This window comes from Trachypithecus francoisi, unplaced genomic scaffold (assembly GCF_009764315.1).
Source record: "Trachypithecus francoisi isolate TF-2019V2 unplaced genomic scaffold, Tfra_2.0 Lachesis_group3, whole genome shotgun sequence".
Taxonomy (NCBI): domain Eukaryota; kingdom Metazoa; phylum Chordata; class Mammalia; order Primates; family Cercopithecidae; genus Trachypithecus; species Trachypithecus francoisi.
Window position 1 is genome coordinate 162,453,711 of NW_022681468.1, and position 22,146 is coordinate 162,475,856.

The 22,146-nt window shown below is 43.2% G+C and overlaps 1 protein-coding gene across 3 annotated transcripts in view; it reads right to left on the bottom strand.

Annotated features, from left to right (window-relative positions):
* Positions 1–22,146, bottom strand: part of ATP10A (ATPase phospholipid transporting 10A (putative)) — a 181,956-nt gene that overhangs the window by 51,099 nt on the left and 108,711 nt on the right. For all 3 annotated transcript variants that reach the window (XM_033190794.1, XM_033190795.1, XM_033190796.1), the window contains exon 3: positions 3,690–3,775. In XM_033190794.1, coding sequence (XP_033046685.1) covers positions 3,690–3,775 — 86 coding nt within the window. The remainder of the gene's footprint in view (positions 1–3,689; positions 3,776–22,146) is intronic.

Sequence of the window (22,146 nt, forward strand, 5' to 3'; positions counted from 1 at the left end):
AGCATCCTTCCTCATCTATATGAATCAGGCTGTTCAGACTGCTTCCTAAGTGGATCCTGACTGACATAAATTGGAAGGAAGGAATGACAGATAATTGCTTCCACTGGCAAATCCTGGGCAGAATTTTCTTTAAAATAATATGTTCAGATTTTTGTTTATCTAACAAAAGTTAAGTATGGAAATTACCAAACTGTTTTGTGCTGATGTTCAATATTTTTAAGATATAAATATGTCAACTAAAGGTGGCAAGGTGAAATTTATACATTCCAGTTTGAGTGAATCTAGTTGATGCAGTTTATTTCATGCTTGGTCACTGGCAGTAAGGGCATTTTGGATACAGCCTGCACAAGGCTCCCACCAGACACCAGGTAGGAGGGGACAGGGACCGTGACAGTTCTGTTGTTAGTGACAGCCCTGCTGCCTTTACTAACCATGGTCTCTGGACGGTGTCACCCACCAGGGCAAAGAGCCTACCCCCAAATGCAGCTGTGCTCTTGCCAGCCCTGTGTGGTTGCAGGAGGCTCTGCAGCTCAGAAGCCTGCTCTGTGGGGTAAGAATGGTCACCAAAGGAGAACAGGGCTGGCTATACTTGTATCCGACAAAATAGACTAAGTCGAAAACTGTCCTACAAGACAAAGAAGGGTCAATTATGCAGGAAGACATAACAATTATAAATACGTATGCATCCAATATCAAAGCACTCAAGAACCTAAGCAAACATTGACAGGTCTGAAAAGAGAGCTAGCGAACCGGCTTTACAAAGTCAAATGGAATTTTACATCGGATGACCCATTAACCAGCCAACCTCTTTGCTTTATTCTTTAGGGGAAAATGCAAATGTTTGATTGGTTTGTGGCTTCAGAGGTGACCGCGTGCCATAAAGTTGGCTGTGCATAATCAGCAGGGTCAGGCTGAGCCGGGTCTCCATTCCCAGGAGGCCTCTCTGGGCGATGACACCTCAGGGCAGGGGCTGAGGCATGAGTGCCAGGAACAGCTGGAGAAGGTGGGGAACGGTGTTACTTCCAGATCCTGACTCTGAAGATTTCATTAGGGTTTAACTATATGAGGATCCTTCCAAAGAATGCAGCCTTAAAGGGCACTCGAATAATGAGGCTCCCAGCACTATTTTTCTGCCAGCTTGAGATATATTTCACAGACTATAATGTTCACTCATTGAAGTTCATACAGTTCTGTGTTTTGTTTTGATTCAGATAGGGTCTCTCTGTTGTCCAGGCTGGAGTGCAGTGTTGTGATCATAGCTCACTGCAGCCCGGATGCCCTGGCGTAAGCCATCCTCCCACCTCCGCCTCCTGAGTTTCTGTGATTACAGGTGCGCACCACCACACCAGGCTAACTTCTTGTGTGTGTGATTTTTGTAGAGACAAGGTCTCACTACATTGTCCAGGCTGGTCTTAAACTCCTAACCTCAAGTGAACCTCCCATCTAGGCCTCCCGAAGGATTACAGGCCTAAGCCACTGCACAGCCTAGCTTTTTTTTCTGGTTTTTTTTTTTTGAGACGGAGTCTCGCTCTGTCACCCAGGCTGGAGTGCAGTGGCCGGATCTCAGCTCACTGCAAGCTCCGCCTCCAGGGTTCCCGCCATTCTCCTGCCTCAGCCTCCCAAGTAACTGGGACTACAGGCACCCGCCACATTGCCCGGCTAGTTTTTTTGTATTTTTTTAGTAGAGACAGGGTTTCACCGTGTTAGCCAGGATGGTCTCAATCTCCTGACCTCGTGATCCACCCGTTTCGGCCTCCCAATCTGTTTGTTTTTGTATCATCAGAGTTGTGTAACTACCACCACCAGATAATATGAGAACACTTTCTTCTTTCTTTTTTTTGAGACTGGGTCTTGCTCTGTCTCCCAGCATGGAGTACAATGGCACAATCATGGTTCACTGCAATCTCTGCCTCCCCCGCTCAAGCGATCCTCCCACATCAGCCTCCCAGGTAGCTGGGACTACAGGAGTGTACCACCACACCCAACTAACGAGAACATGTTCATAACCCTAAAATAAACCCTAGACCCATGGGCAGTCACTTCCCATTCCTATCTCACTCCACACCCCCGAACCCTGGCCACTGCCAATCCACTTTCTGTCTCTAAGATTTTCCTACTGCGAGCATTCCACATGCGACACCTTCTAATTCATGTCGTATGTCACGTACATTCCTTCACTGGACTCTCACGTCAGCCTGTGAGGTTGACAGGCAGCAGATGATACCTCCAGGATTTGGAGAAGGCCGGGGCTCAGGAAGACAGAATCACTTTCCTAAGGCCACCTCCCAAGGAAGAGGAAGAGCCTCTATTCAGGCTAGGGCCTTCTTGCTACAAACCCAAGCTCAGTTCTGTTCCCCAAGTGCAAACGGTTCATGTTGCAAGTTTGGAATGGCTGGTCCTAAAAGAGGCAAATCTGCCAGTATTTCTGGGCTGTGTGGTGTGAAGGTTACGGGGCAATTCCAGTGGGTGACGGGGTCAACATTTGGCTGCAGATGAATTTCAGCTTTTGCTGTGCAGAGTTCACTTCTGTTGAGTCATCCCCAGCCCTACCGCCTGCCACTGTGTGCTGGGCACAGGCAGCAATGCTGGAGGTGCTGGCAAATCAGAAGACTCAAACTCACACTGAAAGCTCTCAGCAATGGGGCCACTTTCAGAAGCAGATCGTCCCCACACCTCCGTGTGTCTGCGGGGGGCAGGGGCGGGGGAGACCACTGCCTGGACCATTCAGCGTCTGCAGGCATCAATAATCCATCCCCGCCTCCAAGGAGGACAGTGCCAGGAGGCGGCCCCTTGTACCGCAGGGGAGAGGGCTGAGCCCACAGGAGGTGGCTGAGGCGTGATAGCTGAACAGTGCTTGAGGGCAGTGGAACGTCATGTGTGTCATGCCCCTGTCACAGGCTTGTTCTCCAGGAGACCATCCCCAAGAGCCCTGGCAGGCCACTCAGCAATTCCGTCCTGACACTGCCTATTCTCTTCCATGTTTTTCCCCACACCACTGACCGCACACACACACTTGTATTATTATGAAAATTTCCAAACAGACATGAAGGTTGTCTCTACTACTCCCCATCACGCGGCTTCAGCAAGTGCCAACGCAGGGCCAGGCCTGTGCCCTGATCCACCTGTCTTTCTGTTTTGGAGCAGGAAGGGGCTGGCCTACCAGACACACTCTAGGTTATGCTTATTTGTTTTGTCTTTCTTTCCCCCTAACTAGAATGAAATAAACACAAAGGCAGGAACTTCTGTTTATTCAGTTTACCACATTACATCCAGTGCCTTGAATGCACCCAGCATGTAGTAGGTATCAATAAATATTTGTTCAGTGACTGAGTGGAAGCATACATCCATGAAACTCCACCCGGCCTACTCCTGCTTCCATGTCACAGGGCCATGTGTGGTCAGCGACACGTCTCTGCTCACACCCATCACCTTCCCAGTGCCTGCTAGTGGGAGGAAAAGCGGTACCTCCTCCTTACAGATGGTGTGGGGCGAGCTTCTACTGACAACAGGCTCTTACCCACCAGTTCCAAAAGCAGCCAAGAAGGCTCAGGTGCTGGGCCACATTCCCGAACAGCTACACCATGTGGCAAAGAGTATTAAATGCATACTTTATAACTGAGCGAGTGTATGCACCTGCCTGTATAGTTATCAAACAGAAGGATGCATGCGGGCAGACGCGCAATACTCACATGCAGCCGCGAAACCTACTCAGGTCGTTGTTTGGCTTCTCACATTCGATCACGCTGGTGAACATCAAAGGATTGAATTCGGAGACCTAAAATAACAGCACGTATACATTAGAGAAATCTGGGCTCAGGCTGCTCCGTTCCAAAAGGCACTTGTTTTTCTGTCTTGCATCCATGGCAGGCAAATTTCATGGGGGAAGAACTCAGCCTATTAATCTCTGTGGAAAGCCAAGGCACCACCTTCTCCACTGTATAATAAATAACAGTTAATCATTTTATAATGAGTGGCAGTTGGGGGACCGATGCTGGTTACTGGCTAGTAAGGGAGCAGACATGACTGCAGCTCTACTGCAAAATGAGGGAACAGGCGATCAAGCAAAGGAGGCCATCAATGAAGCAAACGGATGAATGAGTTTTTTAAGACACACGGCACTTGCCCATTTTCACAGACTTAGAGAAGCAAATTCCACCTGGAAAACAGGAGCTTATAATAAATTCTACTTTTTCAATGTACACGACACGATCTTCATGGATCTTCGATGAAAAAGATTTACATAGCCAATGAGGGAGTCAACAATTTCTTTAGTATTCTGCTCAATTAAAAAAAAAAAAAAACCTGACAACTCACCACAAAAAAGTCTTTTGAATTTTTCCGTTGATAGACAGAACACAGCCTGGCTCATATGAAAGACTTAGGAGTCAGGGGAAGGAGGAAGAAGGGAGAGAAATGGAGGGAATAAGCTTTCAGTATAAATGAGTACAATTAGTGGATTTCTTTTTTATTAGCTTTCTGGTCAGGCCTGTCATTCTACTTAATCTATCAAGTGTCATAACAAGGTAAAAAACTGAACTATCTTTGTTCACACACACAAAAAGTGAAGGTGGTTAGAAATCAAGAAATGGCATAAACACGCCTGACACCACCCCAGATGACTATGGCTCTGCCACAACCACATATTTCCCTGCACAGAATAAAACTCAGTTCCTACTGTTTCCCAGTGTAAAGCGTACATTAAAAGGGGCGTGCGTTAGATAATCGTAGCTCGATTCAATAACTGAAACTGAAATGCTATTTTAAAAGGCACTTCTTGGAGTTTAATTAGCCATCAGTCTCTCTTCTCCTTGGACTGAAATGACCTCTCGCTCTATTTCCAGAGCGAGGCTCTGTTTCAAGGAGTCTTGTATTTATTTAAAGCCTGTGGATTATCTTGAAACCAGTGGATGGCTTTTTCCAGGGCAGACATTTACAGATACAAAGTACAGGATGACCATGAAGGCAGTGAGTTCCAGAGAACACCAGGATTATTCTTGGCAGACAAGGAGGGTAGGACTTAAAAATATTCTGTCTCTGTTTATTATTCTTTCTCTCTAAGAAAAATGTCATGGACACGGCTCAGAAACAGCAGGACATTCTGTCTCTGGGACTTCAGAGTTGTGTCTGTAATGTTCTACCAACAATCCCATGCTCTAGGGAGTGTGTGCAGGGGCGGTCCCAGGCACAGGACGCCTGGCTTCCTCTGCTTCCTTCTGGAACTGGGGAGGATTTGGAGGATGTTTAGAACTGGAGGGATCTCTAGAGACTGGCATGGGCTGAACGGGAGCCCCTCATCCGCCACTAGAACTCATATGTTGAAGTTCTAACCCCACGTAGCTCAGAACGTGTCCTTATTTAGAGATGAAGTCTTTAAAGAGGTAACTAAATTAGAATGAGGTCATCAGGGTGAACCCTAATCCCACAAGACTGGCGGCCTTATACAAAGAGAAAATCAGGACACAGAGACACACACAGGGGAGATCATGCAAGGACACAGGGACAACCAAAAAGAGAGGCCTCAAAAGAAACCACCCTGCTGACCCCTTACTCTCGAACGTCCAGCTTCCAGATCTGCGAGAAAATAAACTTCCGCTGCTTAAGCAGCCCAGTCTGCGGTGTTACATTACAGCAGTCCCGGTAAACGAACACAGAGACCAACTTTGAGTTTCTCATTTAAAAAGCATTTTATATCCACAGCACACCTTCTGAATGAGGAAAATCCTGTTTACGGTGTTTATTTCTAACAACAGGCAATAGAGCAACACACTCCTCACTTAGGAAATATATTGATTTATCCCTCCATGCACTCATGTCTACCCCTGCCTCATTCCAAATCAGCTTTGAGGTCATGCCCGAGTTATCCATCAGTCAGACTTGTCAACCTGCCCACTGGAGCATGGACAGAGCTAGAGGCCCCCGATCCACCCTTCTGCTCTGAGCACACTAACTCCATTCTTCTTAAAACGTAGATATCCAGCTAGGGAAGAGGAAGCAATTGTAGAGATGGATGGTCGTGATGGTTGCACAACAATGCGAATGAACTTAATGCCACCGAACTGTACACTCACAAATGATTACAATGGTAAATTCTATGTTATGCATATTTTGCCACGATAAACAATTTCATTTACGACCATGCCACCCTGAATGCATCCAATCTTAACTGATCTCGGAAGCTAAGCAGGGTCAGTACTTGGATGGGAGACACAATTTAAAAATTTTACGTGGATATAAACAAACTCTGATAATTGACTGAGAAGAAATGAAATAATCATCAAGTTGAACACAGACCAGAAACCTGGGACTTTTCAGTACAAGTACATAAAGTCTCCGTCACCAGTCATTCCTAAGGCACTGCTGTTCTCATCGCCATCACCATCAACATCATTACGAGTTTTGGGAAGCTTGCCAAGTGCCAGGCATTGTGCTAAGTGCCCTTCGATGATCATACAACCCTGCCAGAAAGTCGGTTTTCGCACCACCTTCCACTTAGAATCTTTAAGTATCATGCCCAAGGTTACAGTGGTCTTGGAGTAATGCACTGGAGCTTTCTTGGCCTCTGAGCTATCAGCTCAACCATCAATACCCGCAGAGACAATCTGGCATGAACAGAAAAAGATTGTGCAAATAAGCCAGAAAATGTGTAATAGATTCTACAGAAATATCCCCCAAAATTTAAATTGCTTTTTATTTTTTATTTTTGCGACAGAGTTTCACTCCTGTTGTCCAGGCTGGAGTGCAGTGGCGTGATCTTGGCTCACTGCAATCTCCGCCTTCTGGGTTCAAGTGATTCTCCTGCCTCAACCTCCCAAGTAGCTGGGATTATAGGCACCCACCATCATGCCTGGCTAGTTTTTGTATTTTTAGTAGAGACAGGGTTTTGCCATGTTGTCCAGGCTGGTCTCAAACTCCTGACCTCAGGTGATCCACCCGCCTTGGCCTCCCAAAGTGCTGGGTTCACAGGTGTGAGCCACCATGCCCGGCCTTAATTGCTTTTTAAAGTTCTAAGTTTCCAAAATTTAAGTTTTAATGTTTTGAAAACATGCTTCAGTTCAACATACCTTAATCTGATCGTAGATACCCTCTTTCCATCTTCAGCAATGCCCGTGGATGTGGGCTTACCAGAGCCCACCCAAAAACAGAGTAAAAAATCAGGAGCCCAGGGACTTAGTGCTAGTTCTTCTGATTAATAAATATGAGACTTTTGGCAAGTGAAGAGAGGGCATTTGGACTCGGATCTCTGGGGTCTCTGTTGCCCGTAAGTTCACAATTCTGTAGGACACAGAGGTGGTTCCAATTAATCCCTGTGCTTGGGACGACAGACTCCCTATTGCGGAAACAGCATCACCTGCAAGAGTGCTGCCACACGTGCCAGCCTCAAGCTGAAGCACTGCCCTCTACAGCTCTGCCACAGCACCCCAGCATCTCAGACGAAAGGAAGCTGACAATGCGAAGGGTTCGCCCACTGCAGAGCAACAACATGTTCAAATAAATATCTCACTGGCAAGAAAGAAAGTGCTCATCATTTCTGTTGCTGTCTTACAAATATTTCTGAAGCTTCTTTGGGCAAAGTGATTTGACCTTACTAGGTGGAAAGAAAGAGGCGGGACAGTGGTGGAACAGAGAGCCCTCCAGCCCCGCCCCTGAACTGGCGTTTCTGCTAGAGACCACAGCAGAGGCGCTCCAGGGATACCCAGAGCCCTGCGGCATGCTCCTGCTTCCTCCTGATGCCTGGGACCTCCTCCAGGTGGAACAGCTGTGTCCCCTCTTCAACCACATGGGGGAGGCGTGTGTCTAATTCAGCAGTGCCCAGATCGCTACTTGAATGGTTTGATTCACAGGGGAGACTGTATTACCAACCTTGTCTTTCACATTTGCATTAAGTGAATTGCTACTAAGTGACTCAACAAAAGCAAATACAGATGTCCTCCATCTTGAAACAGAAGCAGTGATGTTGGAAAGGGCATTTATAGTCCATTAAAGAGGATACTGTTATTTTTATTTTCTATCATAAAAAAACTAAAGTAAAGAGGCTCCTATTGCTTCAGCAATGGGGTGAGCACACAGCACAGGTGCACACTTGGGCCATCTGCAGGTTGGCTGCCAGCAGGGACCCTGCCTAATGCTCCAGGTGGAAACCTCTGAGTGAGGCCACCTGTCTGGGTCTCTGGATGACGTGGGCAGAGAGAAGCCTGGTGAGATAATGCACAGAGCACAGAGGCGGCACCTGCCAGCCAGGCAGGGCCACCGTCTGCACCAGTGAGAAGACATGGAGAACACCCACATTCCCGTCCTCCGCATCTGGACCCCGTTCTGAAAACGCCCTTTGCATTCCCTGTCATGATACTCCTAGGTCACAAGGAGGTTGAGGTCCCCCTGGTTCACCTCCAGCCTTGACATCACTCCAGGACATGGGCCTCAAAGGCTCTCAGTGGACAAACACAATACCTCTAACTGCCTACCTGGCTTTGGTCTCACCGCCTGCGATGGGCCTATTTGTCCCTGGACTGAATGATCCCCGTCTGATCACAGAAGTATTCCACCTTAACAAAGCCTTGGAGACAGCTGCTGCCCTACAGGATGCAATCCTCATCCCATGCAAGAGCAAAGTTCTGCCCAGGGTCACAGCGCTGAACTCCTCGGCTGCCACCCCTCCCGGCACCCATTCCTGCACACAGGGAACCCTGAGGAAGCCCAAACCTTTCTGCATGGCTTCCTTTGTCTTCCTGTCCTGCAGCATCAGGCGAAGTCCTCGTCATTTAGCATTCAGGTTGTTGCCTTTTCTGGAGAAGCCTTCCTGACAGCACCCTGGTAGGGTAGGCAGGGGTCACAGCTCCGAACTTGCTTGGTCCCCACGCAGACATCAAACCCTGTGCTTCCTGGGTGTGGCTGGAGCTGGCTCCCATCCCTACTTCACTAGACCACAGGTTCCCTGAGCCTGGGTGTGGCTGGAGCTGGCTCCCATCCCTCCTTCACTAGACCACGGGTTCCCTGAGCACAGGTACTCTGTGCCCTTGAGACCATTGCAGTGCCTGGCACACACACGGTCAGAGGGTGATGAATGCTTATTTCAGAAGGATCTCATGTGCCACAAGCTTCTGAATCACTCCAGAACTCTGTGCTGGGCTCTTGGGAACCTAGAGCCCCTGCCTGCTGCACCATCTGCCAAGAGGGCCTGGCGAGGCGTCTCTGCGTTCCGGAATGCATAGTTCCTCTTTTTAAAGTGCGAGCATGTTTCCCCTGGCAGCAATATAAATGATTCTTCATAGTCCCTAATCCAGCTCCTTATTTATTGAACATGGGTAAAGAATACTTTAACTAAATTAAGCCAAGCATTTTCACCCAAATGAATGGAATAATTACCCCAACGCTTTTGTTTTGTACTTTCTTTATTATTACTATTATTATTTTGTATTTCCATCTAATTTGTATTTACCACTTGACGGTCGGTGCTGTGGAAATTCAAAGGAGGGCAGACGGCCCGATCCCAATACTGAAGGAATGAGTGAATTCACTTGTTCACTGCCAGGACTGTATTGTCAGGCGAACAGTTTCACTTTGCTAAACTGAAATAGAAAAGTAGTCTGTTTTGTCCACCCCGGTGTCTCCCGACACGCAGTGGGCACTCAATCAGTTACATACCCAAGGGAAAGCGTCCTGGTGGCAAGAAACACCAAACGTACAAGGAAACTTCACTCAAAGTGATAATTTCTCCAAGTTCCACAGATTCAGTGTTGCTCTAGGGGTTTATGTCCCAAGACAGATACTGAATAGAAATGACCATGAAACCCATGTAGACAGCAATGTAATCTACAATAGCGGCTGTGATTGTAGTATTTAAGGTGTCCTAAATGTGGAAGTGGTAAGTAGGTTGGCCCAGCTGCGCATGGCAGGACACTCCACTGCACATCACAGAGCATGTGATGGACTCTGTGAGTGCTGCATCCCTGCCTGACGTGGTCCTCGTCTCCACGGTGACAAGGTGACGGGGACAATGAGGACTGGCATCGGGGCCTCCGCAGTCCTCTTTCAGAGTCAACTTCACACAGGTCCACAGGTGGCTTCTGGGAGGCTCACGCCTCGGAGACACTGATCAAGGGGTGTCTGGGTTCTGCCTTCTTTTTCTAACTGGAGATTTTCCTGCTGCAAGCACGAGTGTTAGAGATCAAGTGGTCCTCCCTTAGTTTCTGAGCAGAAAGGCAGCTCTTCCCTTGCTAAATTCCAGTTGAGAATGCAGGCGCCAGCGCCCCCTTGCCTTTCCTGCCTTTCATCTTTTGTCCCCTTGCCTCCTGACTGTTTCACAGTCAAAAAGCTTCGGGAGATGGTGGCAAAATTCAAAGGTTCACAGTGCAGGGTTAGAGTTTGAAGTCTCAAAATCAAACCGCTTTCTTTCCCTGTGGCCCCAAGCGCTCCAGCTGTTTCAGTGGGCTGAGGCTGTCAGCAAAGCCTCGGTTTCTCCTCCGCCAAATGCACCTACGAGGACTAAGAACTGGCTGTGCATTCAGACAGTCGGTAATGAGAGTTGTTTCACAGAACACCAAATTCAAACCTAGATGAGGGCTGTTCATTAAAACTGCCCTCTTGAAAGTATTTGTACTTAATCCAACAGGGTGCCCCTGCATGAAACCTGCCTGCAGCCACTCTGCTGAGCTAATCCGCACAGTCGGGTCCACGTCAGCCAGTCCGTTTCCACCGCCACAGGCCACTTAATGCCTCTTGCATCGCTCCAGGTGGGGGTGACGGTGTGAGCAGAGGCAGACCTTTGGGGTGTGAACGTGTCCTGCTTCAGAGACCACTGAGGAGACAGGCTTGCTGGAGGAAAGGTGCTCTCTCTCTGCACAGCATAATGGGCCTGGAGCCTCTGTATTTATAATAAAAGGGACCCTAAAGGCAGAGTTCCATGGACCACTGGGCCGTTGGTAGCCACACAGAGGAAGACCATACGACTATTTTAGAGGCCAGTTGGGATGGAGAATACAAAAAGAGGAGTCAGCTAAGACGAAAGCGCTTGTGCTAATCTGGGGAATGATTCCAAGACCAAAATGCCAACAGAAATATGAAATTCTAAAGCACAACCAGATTAGCTCAGTCATCAGATTCCAAAGAAAAGTCAGCCAGCACCAGACAACTGGGCACTTTGGACCAAACCTCCAGTTACTGCAAACAGAGATGCTGGACAGAAAACTGAAGACAGCTGCCTAGAGGTATGAACAATTTAACAGGAAAGTAAAGAATAAGCAAGCCAAGAAATAAAAAGACAAAAATCCAGAGTGGAGGCTGGGCTTTGAGGCTGCTTTTCCCTGCGGAGGGTCTACAGCTTCTGCGAGATGTAGTTAAGAGGCTGAGTGGAGCTTGTAGACACATGTTGGTGCTCCGGGCCCATATTAGTTGCCTATGGCTGCTGTAACAAATGACCACAAATGTGGCTGCTTAAAACAACAGTCATTTGTTACCTTGCAGTCCTGGAAGTCGAAAGTTGGAAACAGGTCTCACCGAGCTATGGTCAAGGAGTTGGCAAGGCTGTGTTCCTTTTGGAGGCTCTAGGAGAGAATCCATCTCTTTGCTTGTTCCAGCTTCTAGAGTCACATTTTCTGACTTTTGGTTTCCTTCCATTTCTGAAGCCATCAGTGTGTGTGGATTGAGTCTGTCTAAGGCTGCATCACTTTGATAGTGAGGTCTGATTAACAGCCTTGATTCCACTTACAACCTTCATTTCTGCTTGCTGTGTAGCACAGCATATTCACAGGTTTAGGGGATTACGATGTGGGCATCTTTCGGGGGACCACTATTCTGTCTACCATAAAACCTACCAAGAGAGGGGCCTGATAAACTCCTATGCTTTCTAACACAACCAGGAAGAATTGCATCACAGAGAAAGTGAACTGCAGGAAAGAGCTTCAACTTGGAACTTAATCCAACATGATGCCACTGCATCAAACACATCCAGAACACTGCTGAGCTCCTTTTGTGCAGCTGCTACCCAGCTTAGAGTCAACCAAATGGCCCAGAAAAATCTCAATGTAAAATATGAAGTATAATAATTCTAAATTGCTAGAACCCCTAGGTACTAAACAAAACCAGCAAAGTCTTCTTTATATATGTGTGCATGTGTGTGCCCATGTATGTGTGTGTGTGTGTGTGTGTGTGTGTATTTCATATATATATGAAATACAAGGCCTCAAATTTTTTGTAAAAAGTCAATTTCCAAGTACAATGTCAGACACAGACTCAGGGATAACCAGGCATAACAGGATGTAAAGCATCATGGAAGAACCAACAAAACAACAATAGTAACAGACCTACAGGAAGTTTAAAATCATGCTTGCTATGATCATAAAGTTAAAGATGCACCTGAAATTTCAGAACAGCTAGAAATTATAAAATGTGACCTAAGAGATTTGGAAAAAATAGAGGCTGCATGAAATTTTCAATTAAAAGCTGACTGCATGACTTATTAGCAGATTTGGCAAACACAAAGAGAAAATTAGCAAACTACGAGAAACATGAGAAAAATGTTTTGAATAAAGCATGGGAAGATGAAAGCATGAGAGGTGCAGAAGAGAGGGAAAAAACCATAGGGATAGAGGGAAGTCTAACGTGTGTGTAATCGGGGCCCCAGAAGAAAAAGAGAGAGAGAATGATGCAGGAGCAATGATTGAATACATAATAGCTGAGAATGTAGTAAATCTGACTGAAAAGCAACAAACCACAGATCCAAGAACTTTAAATAGGGTCAGTGAAGAGAGATTATACCTAGGCACATGACCCTAAAATTATGAAAACCAAAGAAAATAAACTCTCAAAGGGAAATTGAGACCAGGTGCGGTGGCTCACTCCTGTAATCCCAGCACTTTGAGAGGCCGAGGCAGGCAGATCACGAGGTCAGGAGTTCAAGACCAGCCTGGCCAACATGGTGAAACCTCGACTCTACTAAAAATACAAAAATTAGCTGGGTGTGGTGTCACGTTTCTGTAATCCCAGCTACTTGGGAGGCTAAGGCAGGAGAATCGCTTGAACCCAGGAGGTGGAGGTTGCAGCTTGAACCCGGGAGGCGGAGGTTGCTGTAAGCAGAAATTGCACAACTGCATTCCAGCCTGGGCAACAGAGCAAGACTCTGTCTCAAAAAAAAAAAAAAAAAAAGGGGGGGGAAATTGGTAAAACTTGTTACTAGTACACAAAAACTAAAGAAAATACTAAACAGTAGTGTTAAAAGAGAAGGAGGCCAAGCACAGTGGCTGATGCCTGTAATCCAAGCACTTCGGGAGGCCAAGGCAGGAGGATTGCTTGAGGCCAGCAGTTTGAGATGAGCCTGGGAAACACAGCAAGACCCCCATCTCTGCTATAAAAAAGAGAGAGAGAGAAGGAAATTGGCTCTGAGGAAAGGACTAAGATGCAGGAAGAAATGAAAAGCAACAAAAATGGTAAATCAGAAAGTAAATATAAAAGCAGGTAATTTGAATCTTTCTGCAAAAAACGCTTCAGATTCAGATGGTTTCACCAGTAAATTTGCCAAAAATTTGAGGAAGAAATAATATTCACTTATATAAACTCTTCCAGTAGTGAGAACAAATACTTCTTAATTTATTTTATGAAGCTAGCATGGACTTGATACTAAAACACAATAAACACATTAAAAAACACAAAAGTACAAGTCTATCTTACTTAGGCAAAAATCCTTAATGAAACAGTAGCATACGAATCCCAGAAATACATTAAAGATAATACATTAGGAAGATGGATATAGTTCAAGAATTTAAGATTGGTATAGCATTAGAAAAATCAATGTTATTAGACACATTAACACAAAAAGAGAATAATCATATGATCAAGTCAACTGAAGCAGAATATGCATTTGATTCAACATCTATTCATGATACTTTCTCTTAGCAGACTAAGAATAAAAGAATCATTCGTTTGTAAAGGCTATTCACCAAAATCCTAATAAGATATCATATATAGTGGTACAATGTTCAAATTTTTCCCTTTACACGTTGTATCAGGGAAAGAATGTCTGATATCACCATTTCTATTTAGGACTGTACTGGAGTCCTTGCCACTGCAATTAGGTAGAAAAAAAATAAAAGTATAATGACTAAAAAGGTAGAAATAATGCTATCATAATCCAAAAACAAAACAACTGTGTAGAGGATCTAAAACAATCTTAGAAACTTATTAGAATTAATACATGAGTGGCCAGGTGCAGTGGCTCACGCCTGTAATCCTAGCACTTTGGGAGGCCGAGGTAGGCGGATCATCTGAGGTCAGGAGTTCAAGACCAGCCTGGCCAACTTGGTGAGACCTCCATCTCTATTAAAAATACAAAAAAAAAAAAAAAAAAGAAAGAAATTATCCAGGTGTGGTGGTGGGTGCCTGTAATCCCAGCTACTCAGGAGGCTGAGGTGGGAGAATTGCTTGAAACTGGGAGGCGGAGGTTGCAATGAGCCAAGATAGCACCACTGCACTCCAGCCTGGGCAACAGAGCGAGACTCTGTCAAAAAATAAAAATAATAATTAATACATGAGTTTAGCAAAATTTCTGGATACAAGATCATCTACTATGTCTCTATAGACTGTATGAACATACATACACATGCATGTATACTATATTTACTACATGTAAACACACACATTGAATTCATAAACACACTATTTGTAATAAGCTAACAAAATCACTTTGCTAGGAACACAAAATTATATCTCAACAAAAGTGTGTAAGTGTATAAGATCTCAATAAAAGTGTATAAGATCTCAACACTGAAAACCATAAAGTATTATTGAGAGATTAAAGATGATGCAAACAAGAGAGAAATAGAGGGAACTGCGTCCTGTGTTACACAGATCTGGGGTCAGTGCCTGCCTCCACCTACCGCACTGTAAAAACTAATCATAAATCCAATATCTGGCATCCTATTAAAGATTATCAGACATGCAAAGAAGCAAGAAAACCAGGCCCATAATAAAGAGAATAAGTAAGTCAGCTTAACCTAACACAGAAGAGCCACAGATGTTAGAATTTGTAGAAAAGGACATTAAAGCAGTAATTATGCTGGCTTTCCAATAATCAAAAACTTAAGTAGGGACATGGAAGATAAAAAAGAGACCCAAAATTGAACTTCCAGAGATGAAAGCTACAATATCTGACACAAACAATAAACTGAATGAGATCAACAGCTGATAGAAAGTACAAAAGAAAAATGTAGTGAACTTGAAAAACAGTAACCAAAACTATCCAAACTGAAATACTAAGAGAAAAAAGAATCAAAAGAGAGGATTGGTAAGTTGTAAAACAATTTCGAGAAGCCAATATTCTATTACTTAGAATCCCTAAAGAAGGGGAAGGCTCTGAAGGAGAATTTGAGTAAATAATAACTGAAAAGTTTCCAAACTTAATGAAAACTATAAACCTAGAGATCCAAGAATCTCAAACCCCCAAATTATGAAGAAAATTACAAAGCACACCATGATCAATTTGCTTAAAACCAGTAATTAAAAAAAAAAAAAACCTTGCAAACAGCTGTGTTATGTACAAAGGAACACAGATAAGGATAAGAGCAGATATTTCATTACAAACAACGCAAGCAAGACGACACTTGAGCAACATCTTTAAAGCCACAAAGTGTAAAATACGGTCAACCTAGAATTCTGTACCGTGTAAAGATATTTTTCAAAATTAAAAAAGGAGGGTGTAAAATAAAGACGTTTGCACATATACAAAAGCTGAAAAAAAAATCATCACCCACAGATCCACACCAGAAAAAAAAATGATAAAGGAAGCCATTCAGGCAAAAGGAAAGTATCAGTTGGAAATATGGATCTACACAAAAGAATAAAGAGCACAGGAAAAGGCAACTGTGTTTGTTTGTTTGTTTTGTTATTTGACAGCAAAGCTCACCCTTAAGCTCTAGGTGACTTTAGTGCTCTTTTTATGAGCATGGGTAAGTATGTAAGACTTTTTCTTATTACATAAATCTCTGCAATATAAAAGCAAAATGTATAATCGAAAATAATAACATTTGTTTACAACATATATATGATGATGATGACAGTACAAAGTCTGGAAGGAGAGAAATGGAAGGACTCCATTGCAAAGTTCTTTTACTATATGTGAACTGAAATAATATCACTGAAAGGATAGATCAGGACGACTTAAAGATGTATCTAACAAACCTTGAAGTAACCTCTAATGAAGAGGTACAACTAATGAGAGAAAAAAGAAGGAGAAAAAGAAGAAAAGGGTCACAAAGAGAAGATGGGAAAACAACTAGCAAGATGATAGGCTTAAATCTAATCATGGCATTAATCACATTAAATGCAAAAGCTTTACACATTTCAATTAAAAGGCAGAGACCCTTTAAAAAAATAAGCAAAACACTCAATTTCTTGCTGCTAAAAAAATGCACTTTAAATACAAGATGCAAATATGTTATGTAAGATTATGCTGAAACTAGTCAAAAGAAAGCTAAAATGGCTATATTGCTATCAGACAAAGTAAGTTTCAAAGCAGAGAATATTGCCAGAGATTTAAAAAAGGGCCAAAATGCCCCTAACAACAAAGCTTCAAAATAAGTGAAGCAAAACTGATAGACCTGCAAAGAGAAACACACATATCTGCATTATGTTCAGAGGTTCAATAGCCCTTTCCAATAATTCCTAGAAAAAAAATGGCACAAAATTAGCAAGAACACAGAAGACTTGAAAAACATCATCAACCAGTGTTACCTGTTTGACATCTATAAAATACTCCACCTAAAAACAGCAGAATGCACATTATTCTCAAAAGCACACAGAGCATTTAGCAAGATAGACCAATATTTTAAGTCCTAAAACAAGTGTCAACAAGTTTACCATAATTCACATTACACAAAATATTTCCCATTTGTCTGGGTAATACTTTTTTTTGATTTGACCCCAAAAGGACGGGCAAGAAAAACAAAAATAGACAAGTTTGGTAATATCAAACTTAAAAGCTGCACAGCAAAAGAACAATTAACAGTGTGCAGAGACAACCTGCGAATGGGGAGAAAATATCTGCGAGCCATATATCCATTATTGCAAGCTATTATTGAAAAATAATGGATTAATGTCCAAAGTATACAAGGAGCTCAAACACCCAATAGCATGAAAACAGAGAATCAAAGTAAAGAATGGGCAAGAGATCTGAATAAACAATTCTTAGAAGAAGACATACAAATGACCCAAAGACTTATGAAAAAATGTTCAACATCACTAATCATTAGGAAAATGCAAATTAGAACCACAATGAGATATGCTATCATACCTGTCAGAATGACTATTATAAAAAAGATAAAAGATATCAAATGTTGGTGAGGATGTGGACAAAGGGAACACTCATACGCTGTTGATGGAAATGTAAATTAGTGCAGCCGTTATGGAAAACTATATGGAAGTTCCCCCAAAACTAAAAATAGAATTACCATATGAACCAACAATCTCACTTCTGGGTATTTATGCAAAAGATTTGAAATCAGTTTGCCAAAGAGATGTCTGCACTCCCATGTTCATTGAAGCATTATTCACAATAATGGAATCAACCCAAGTGTCCATCAACAGATGAATGAATAAAGAAAATGTGGTATATATACACAATGAAATACTATTCAGCTTTAAAAAGAAGGAAATTCTGTCATTTGCAACAACATGGATGGAATTAGACAACATTATGCTAAGTAAAATAAGCCAGGCACAGAGACAAATATTTCATATACTCACTTATGTGTGGAATCTAAAGCAACCAAAGTCAGAAGCAGAGAGTAGAACTGTGGTTACAGAGGCTGGGAGTTGGGGGAGATGGGGAGATGATGGTCAAAGGGTACAACATCTTAGGCAGACCACACTATTTTGACTACTGTAGTCTCGTAGTAAATTTTGGAGTTAAGATATGTGAATCTTCCAACTTCATTCTTCTCTTTCAAGATTGTTTTTGCTATATGGGGAACCTTGTAATTCTACATAAATTTGACTGCCTTTTTTATTTCTGCAAAAATTCATTATGGTTTTGACAGAGATCACATTGTATCAGTAGATTGCTTTGAGTAGTATGGCATCCTAACAATATGAAATTTTCCTATCCACGAACGTAGGATGTCTTTTCATTTATTTAAGTCTTTTAAAATTTTTTCAGCTACATTTTATAGTTTTCAGTATATAAGTCTTTCACCTCCTTGCTGAAATTTCTTCCAGGTATTTTATTATTCTAGATGCTGTTTTCTCTAATTGTTTATTTTATTTTGTGATTTTTGTTGTCAACTAATCACTTATAATTGTATAAATTTATGGGGTACAAAGTAATGGCATGATTTGTGAATACAATACAGAATAACTAAATTAAGCTAGTTAACATATCTATCACTCCAAGTACCTGAAGATTTTGTGGTAAGTACGTTTGAAATTTACCCTCTAGGTAATTTTGAAATGTATAATATTCCATTACTAACTATATTCACCACACTGTACAACAGAACTCAAAAAATGTATATTTATTCCTCCTGTCTACCTGAGATTTTGCTCCCTTTGACCATCATCTATCTTCCTATCTCCCCCATTCCCCAGCCTCTGTAACCACAGTTCTACTCTCTGCTTCTGAGTATGATTGCTTTGGATTCCACATGTAAGTGAGTACATGAGATATCTGTCTCTGTGCCTGGCTTATTTTACTTAACATAATGTTGTCTAACTCCATCCATGTTGTTGCAAATGACAGAATTGCCTTCTTTTTAAAGCTGAATAGTATTTCACTGTGTGTGTATACCACATTTTCTTTATTGATTCATCTGTTAATGGACACTTAGGTTGATTCCCTGAGACACCCTGAGGAACACGGGAAAAGGCACCCCTAACTGCACCCCTGAACAAGTCACTCTTAAGGGCAGGGCTGTAATTTTTGCTCCATTTTTCAGAACCTCTTGTGCTTAGTTCCATAAAAGACTTGAGTCAAGTTCCCAAGAATATGGCTGAACAGAAGTGTACATTGCCCCCCATCCGTGGCTAGCATAAATACAGGGCTGAAGTTTATATATATATATATGTTAAAGACAGGGTCTCTGTCACCCAGGCTGGAGTGCACTGCCGTGATCAGAGCTCACCATAACGTTGACCTCCTAGGCTCAAGGGATCCTCCCACCCTAGCCTCCCAAATAGCTATGACTAGAGATGTACACCACCGCACTCAGCTAATTTTTTGTTCTTGTAGAGACAAGATAAAAAAAAAAATGCTGTAGAGATGGGAGTCTTGCCATGTTGCCTAGGCTGGTCTCAAACTCCTGGCCTCAAGCAATCCTCCTGCCTTTGCCTTCCAACATGCAGAGATGACAGGTGTGAACCACTGTGCATTCATGGGCTGCAGTTTTTTATTTTGTTTGTTTGGTTTTTGTTTGTTTTTTTTTAGATGGAGTCACGCTCTGTCACCAGGCTGGAATACAGTGGCATGATCTCAGCTCGCTGCAACCTCCGCCTCCTGGGTTCAAGTGATTCTCCTGCCTCAGCTTCCCGAGTAGCTAGGACAGCAGGTGCGTGCCACCACGCCCAGCTAATTTGTTTGTATTTTTAGTAGAGATGGGGTTTCACTGTGTTGGCCAGGATGGTCTTGATTTCTTGACCTTGTGATCTGCCCACCTTGACCTCAAAAGTGCTGGAATTACAGGCGTGAGCCACCGGGCTGCAGTTTTAAAGGGAACTGACAGCAGTTGTCATAAGTGGTTACTACTTCAGGAGGGCGTGAACTCCAGCTTTTGGAATTCACAGATTTAGATCTGTGTGTTCTTTTTTCTTACACACATAGGTAAGACAGGCTTAGGTGTCTGGGTCAGACAAAAAATGGAAAATCATTGGCTAAGTTGGTCAAGGCGATCTCAGAGGCAAAGTCATCCTGGCCCTGAGAGACACAAGATCCAACATAAAAATGGGATCCCTCATTTCTCACGCTCTAAGTACTTGCCTTCTAGCAGACCTGCCTTTTTCATGTATATTTGGCCCTGTAACCTGCAGATATTTACAGAAGTGGAAAAATCTTAGTAAAGATAATTCAGAATTTTGACAGTCATTATGTAAAATGTTCCGGGTGAACAAAACTATTTATTGAAGAAGTGCACCTGAGTCCTGGGCTCCACAAATTGGGCAAAGGGAATGGGATTCTTATTGACATTCAGGATCCTCAAAGAGACAACAGGATTCCAAAATAGCCTTTTGTAAAGATTCACTACAAAAAGCTAATGAAAAGCTAAAAATGCAAGAGATTCCCCATACCCTAGCCTACTTTGTCTGAATATTCATGGTCTACTCCTGAATATTCATAGGCTAACACTCTGTCTGAATTGCCTTTTTCCTTTGAAATAGCAGTTAAACAGTTTCCTTATAAGAACTACCCAAAAATTCAAGAGATAATCCCCAACTGACTTATACTCCCTAGACAGAAATAGAGCTCAGGGCCACAGTTCAAACATTTCCTAAACCTAGGAAAGACCTTTGAAAGTTTTTTAAATAATTCAAGGTCTTAATCGTGACATATGACCTCTGGATACCTGACCGCTACCAACTAATACATGTGTTGGTGGGACCTGGGGAGGCCCAAAAGTGAATGAAAGAGGCACACTGATATTTTCTGAGAATGACAGGAACCTGAGAAGCCTCACTGGACTGCTTATGGGCCAGGCAGCGCTGAAACAGCACAAGTGAGCTTTTGAGAGCCATTCCCGAAGTGTTTCAGCTCCATGGTAACCAACAAGCTAGAAAAGTCTGGGAACTGCCCTGGAGCACTTTCTAATAGGTGACCCCTAAACAACAGTTTCCAAAACATTGTTGCCACTTGTGCAAATAACCAGGACACTAGAAAAGGGGCTGTCTCAAAGATTCCCAAGAAAGCCCCTAAGAGCAGTCTGCCCAGCCTCTGAAAATGGCCTCCATGTTAACCACCAGGACAAACGGGCCTCTGAGGGAAGCACCAGGAGACTTCTACCTAAGATTCTCTGCCCATTCATTAGTAGACTCTGCCCCCTAAGTCAATAATCTACTTGAGAAACAAAGCTGAAAAGTCCACCTCTGGAACTAAATCTGTCTTTAAAATACAATTTTCTGACATTCAGTTAGCTAATTTTGAAACTCTTTGTAAAAGAAACTTACATCTATAAAGGAAACCTCCATTTGTAAGGGTGTCTCCTTCGCTGTACTTAAACCACTAGAAACTTTTACTTTGGGAAAGACATCAGCTCAACCTTTACATGACAAACCTTACCTTTCTTTAATGTACTTTTCCTGCCCATCTTGCCTTAACTGAGCCTTTACCCCTTCTTTGTTTTGGCAAATGATAGTATCTAGATCTGAGTTCAGTTCATTGTTTACCTTGTTTCATTTGAGAGTCATCCCTTTGAGAGTGCAAATTCAGGGTTGCCTTGCTAACAAGTGTTCAGGACAATGGAACAGGGAAGCAGAAGACTGACAGTCAAAGGAAGGAGAGAACACTGGCAAATGAAGAATCTTGTAAGATCTGCTTCTATTTGTGTGTCTGTCTATACATCTGTATGTGTTCTATGTATGTGATATTTCTCTGCCAAAATATGTGAGCGCTCTGGTTAATTGGCTTAAAGAAAAGTGAGTGCTGGCTGGGCACGGTGGCTCACACCTGTCATCCCAGCACTTTGGGAGGCCAAGGCGGGTGGATCACGAGGTCAGGAGATCGAGACCATCCTGGCTAACACGGTGAAACCCTGTCTCTACTAAAAATACAAAAAATTAGCTGGGCTTGGTGGTGGGCGCCTGTAGTCCCAGCTACTTGGGAGGCTGAGGCAGGAGAAAGGCATGAACCCAGGAGGCAGAGCTTGTAGTGAGCTGAGATCATGCCACTGCACTCCAGCCTGCGCAACAGAGCGAGACTCCATCTCAAAAAAAAAAAAAAAAAGAAAGAAAGAAAAGAAAAGTGAATGCTTAAATCAAACATTCTATCAGAAAGAAACAACAACTCAAATGACTTTTGATTCACGTTACCTGGGTAAATCTTTGGTAAACAAAACTGGTTTAATGTTGCTGGTTTAATGAAAACAGTTGTGTCTTCTCGTCAGCAAAATACCCGTGTATTTAACTTTAGGGTTTTTGCTTAGGTGCTGACTAACATTTGCATGTTGTAAAAATAGTTCA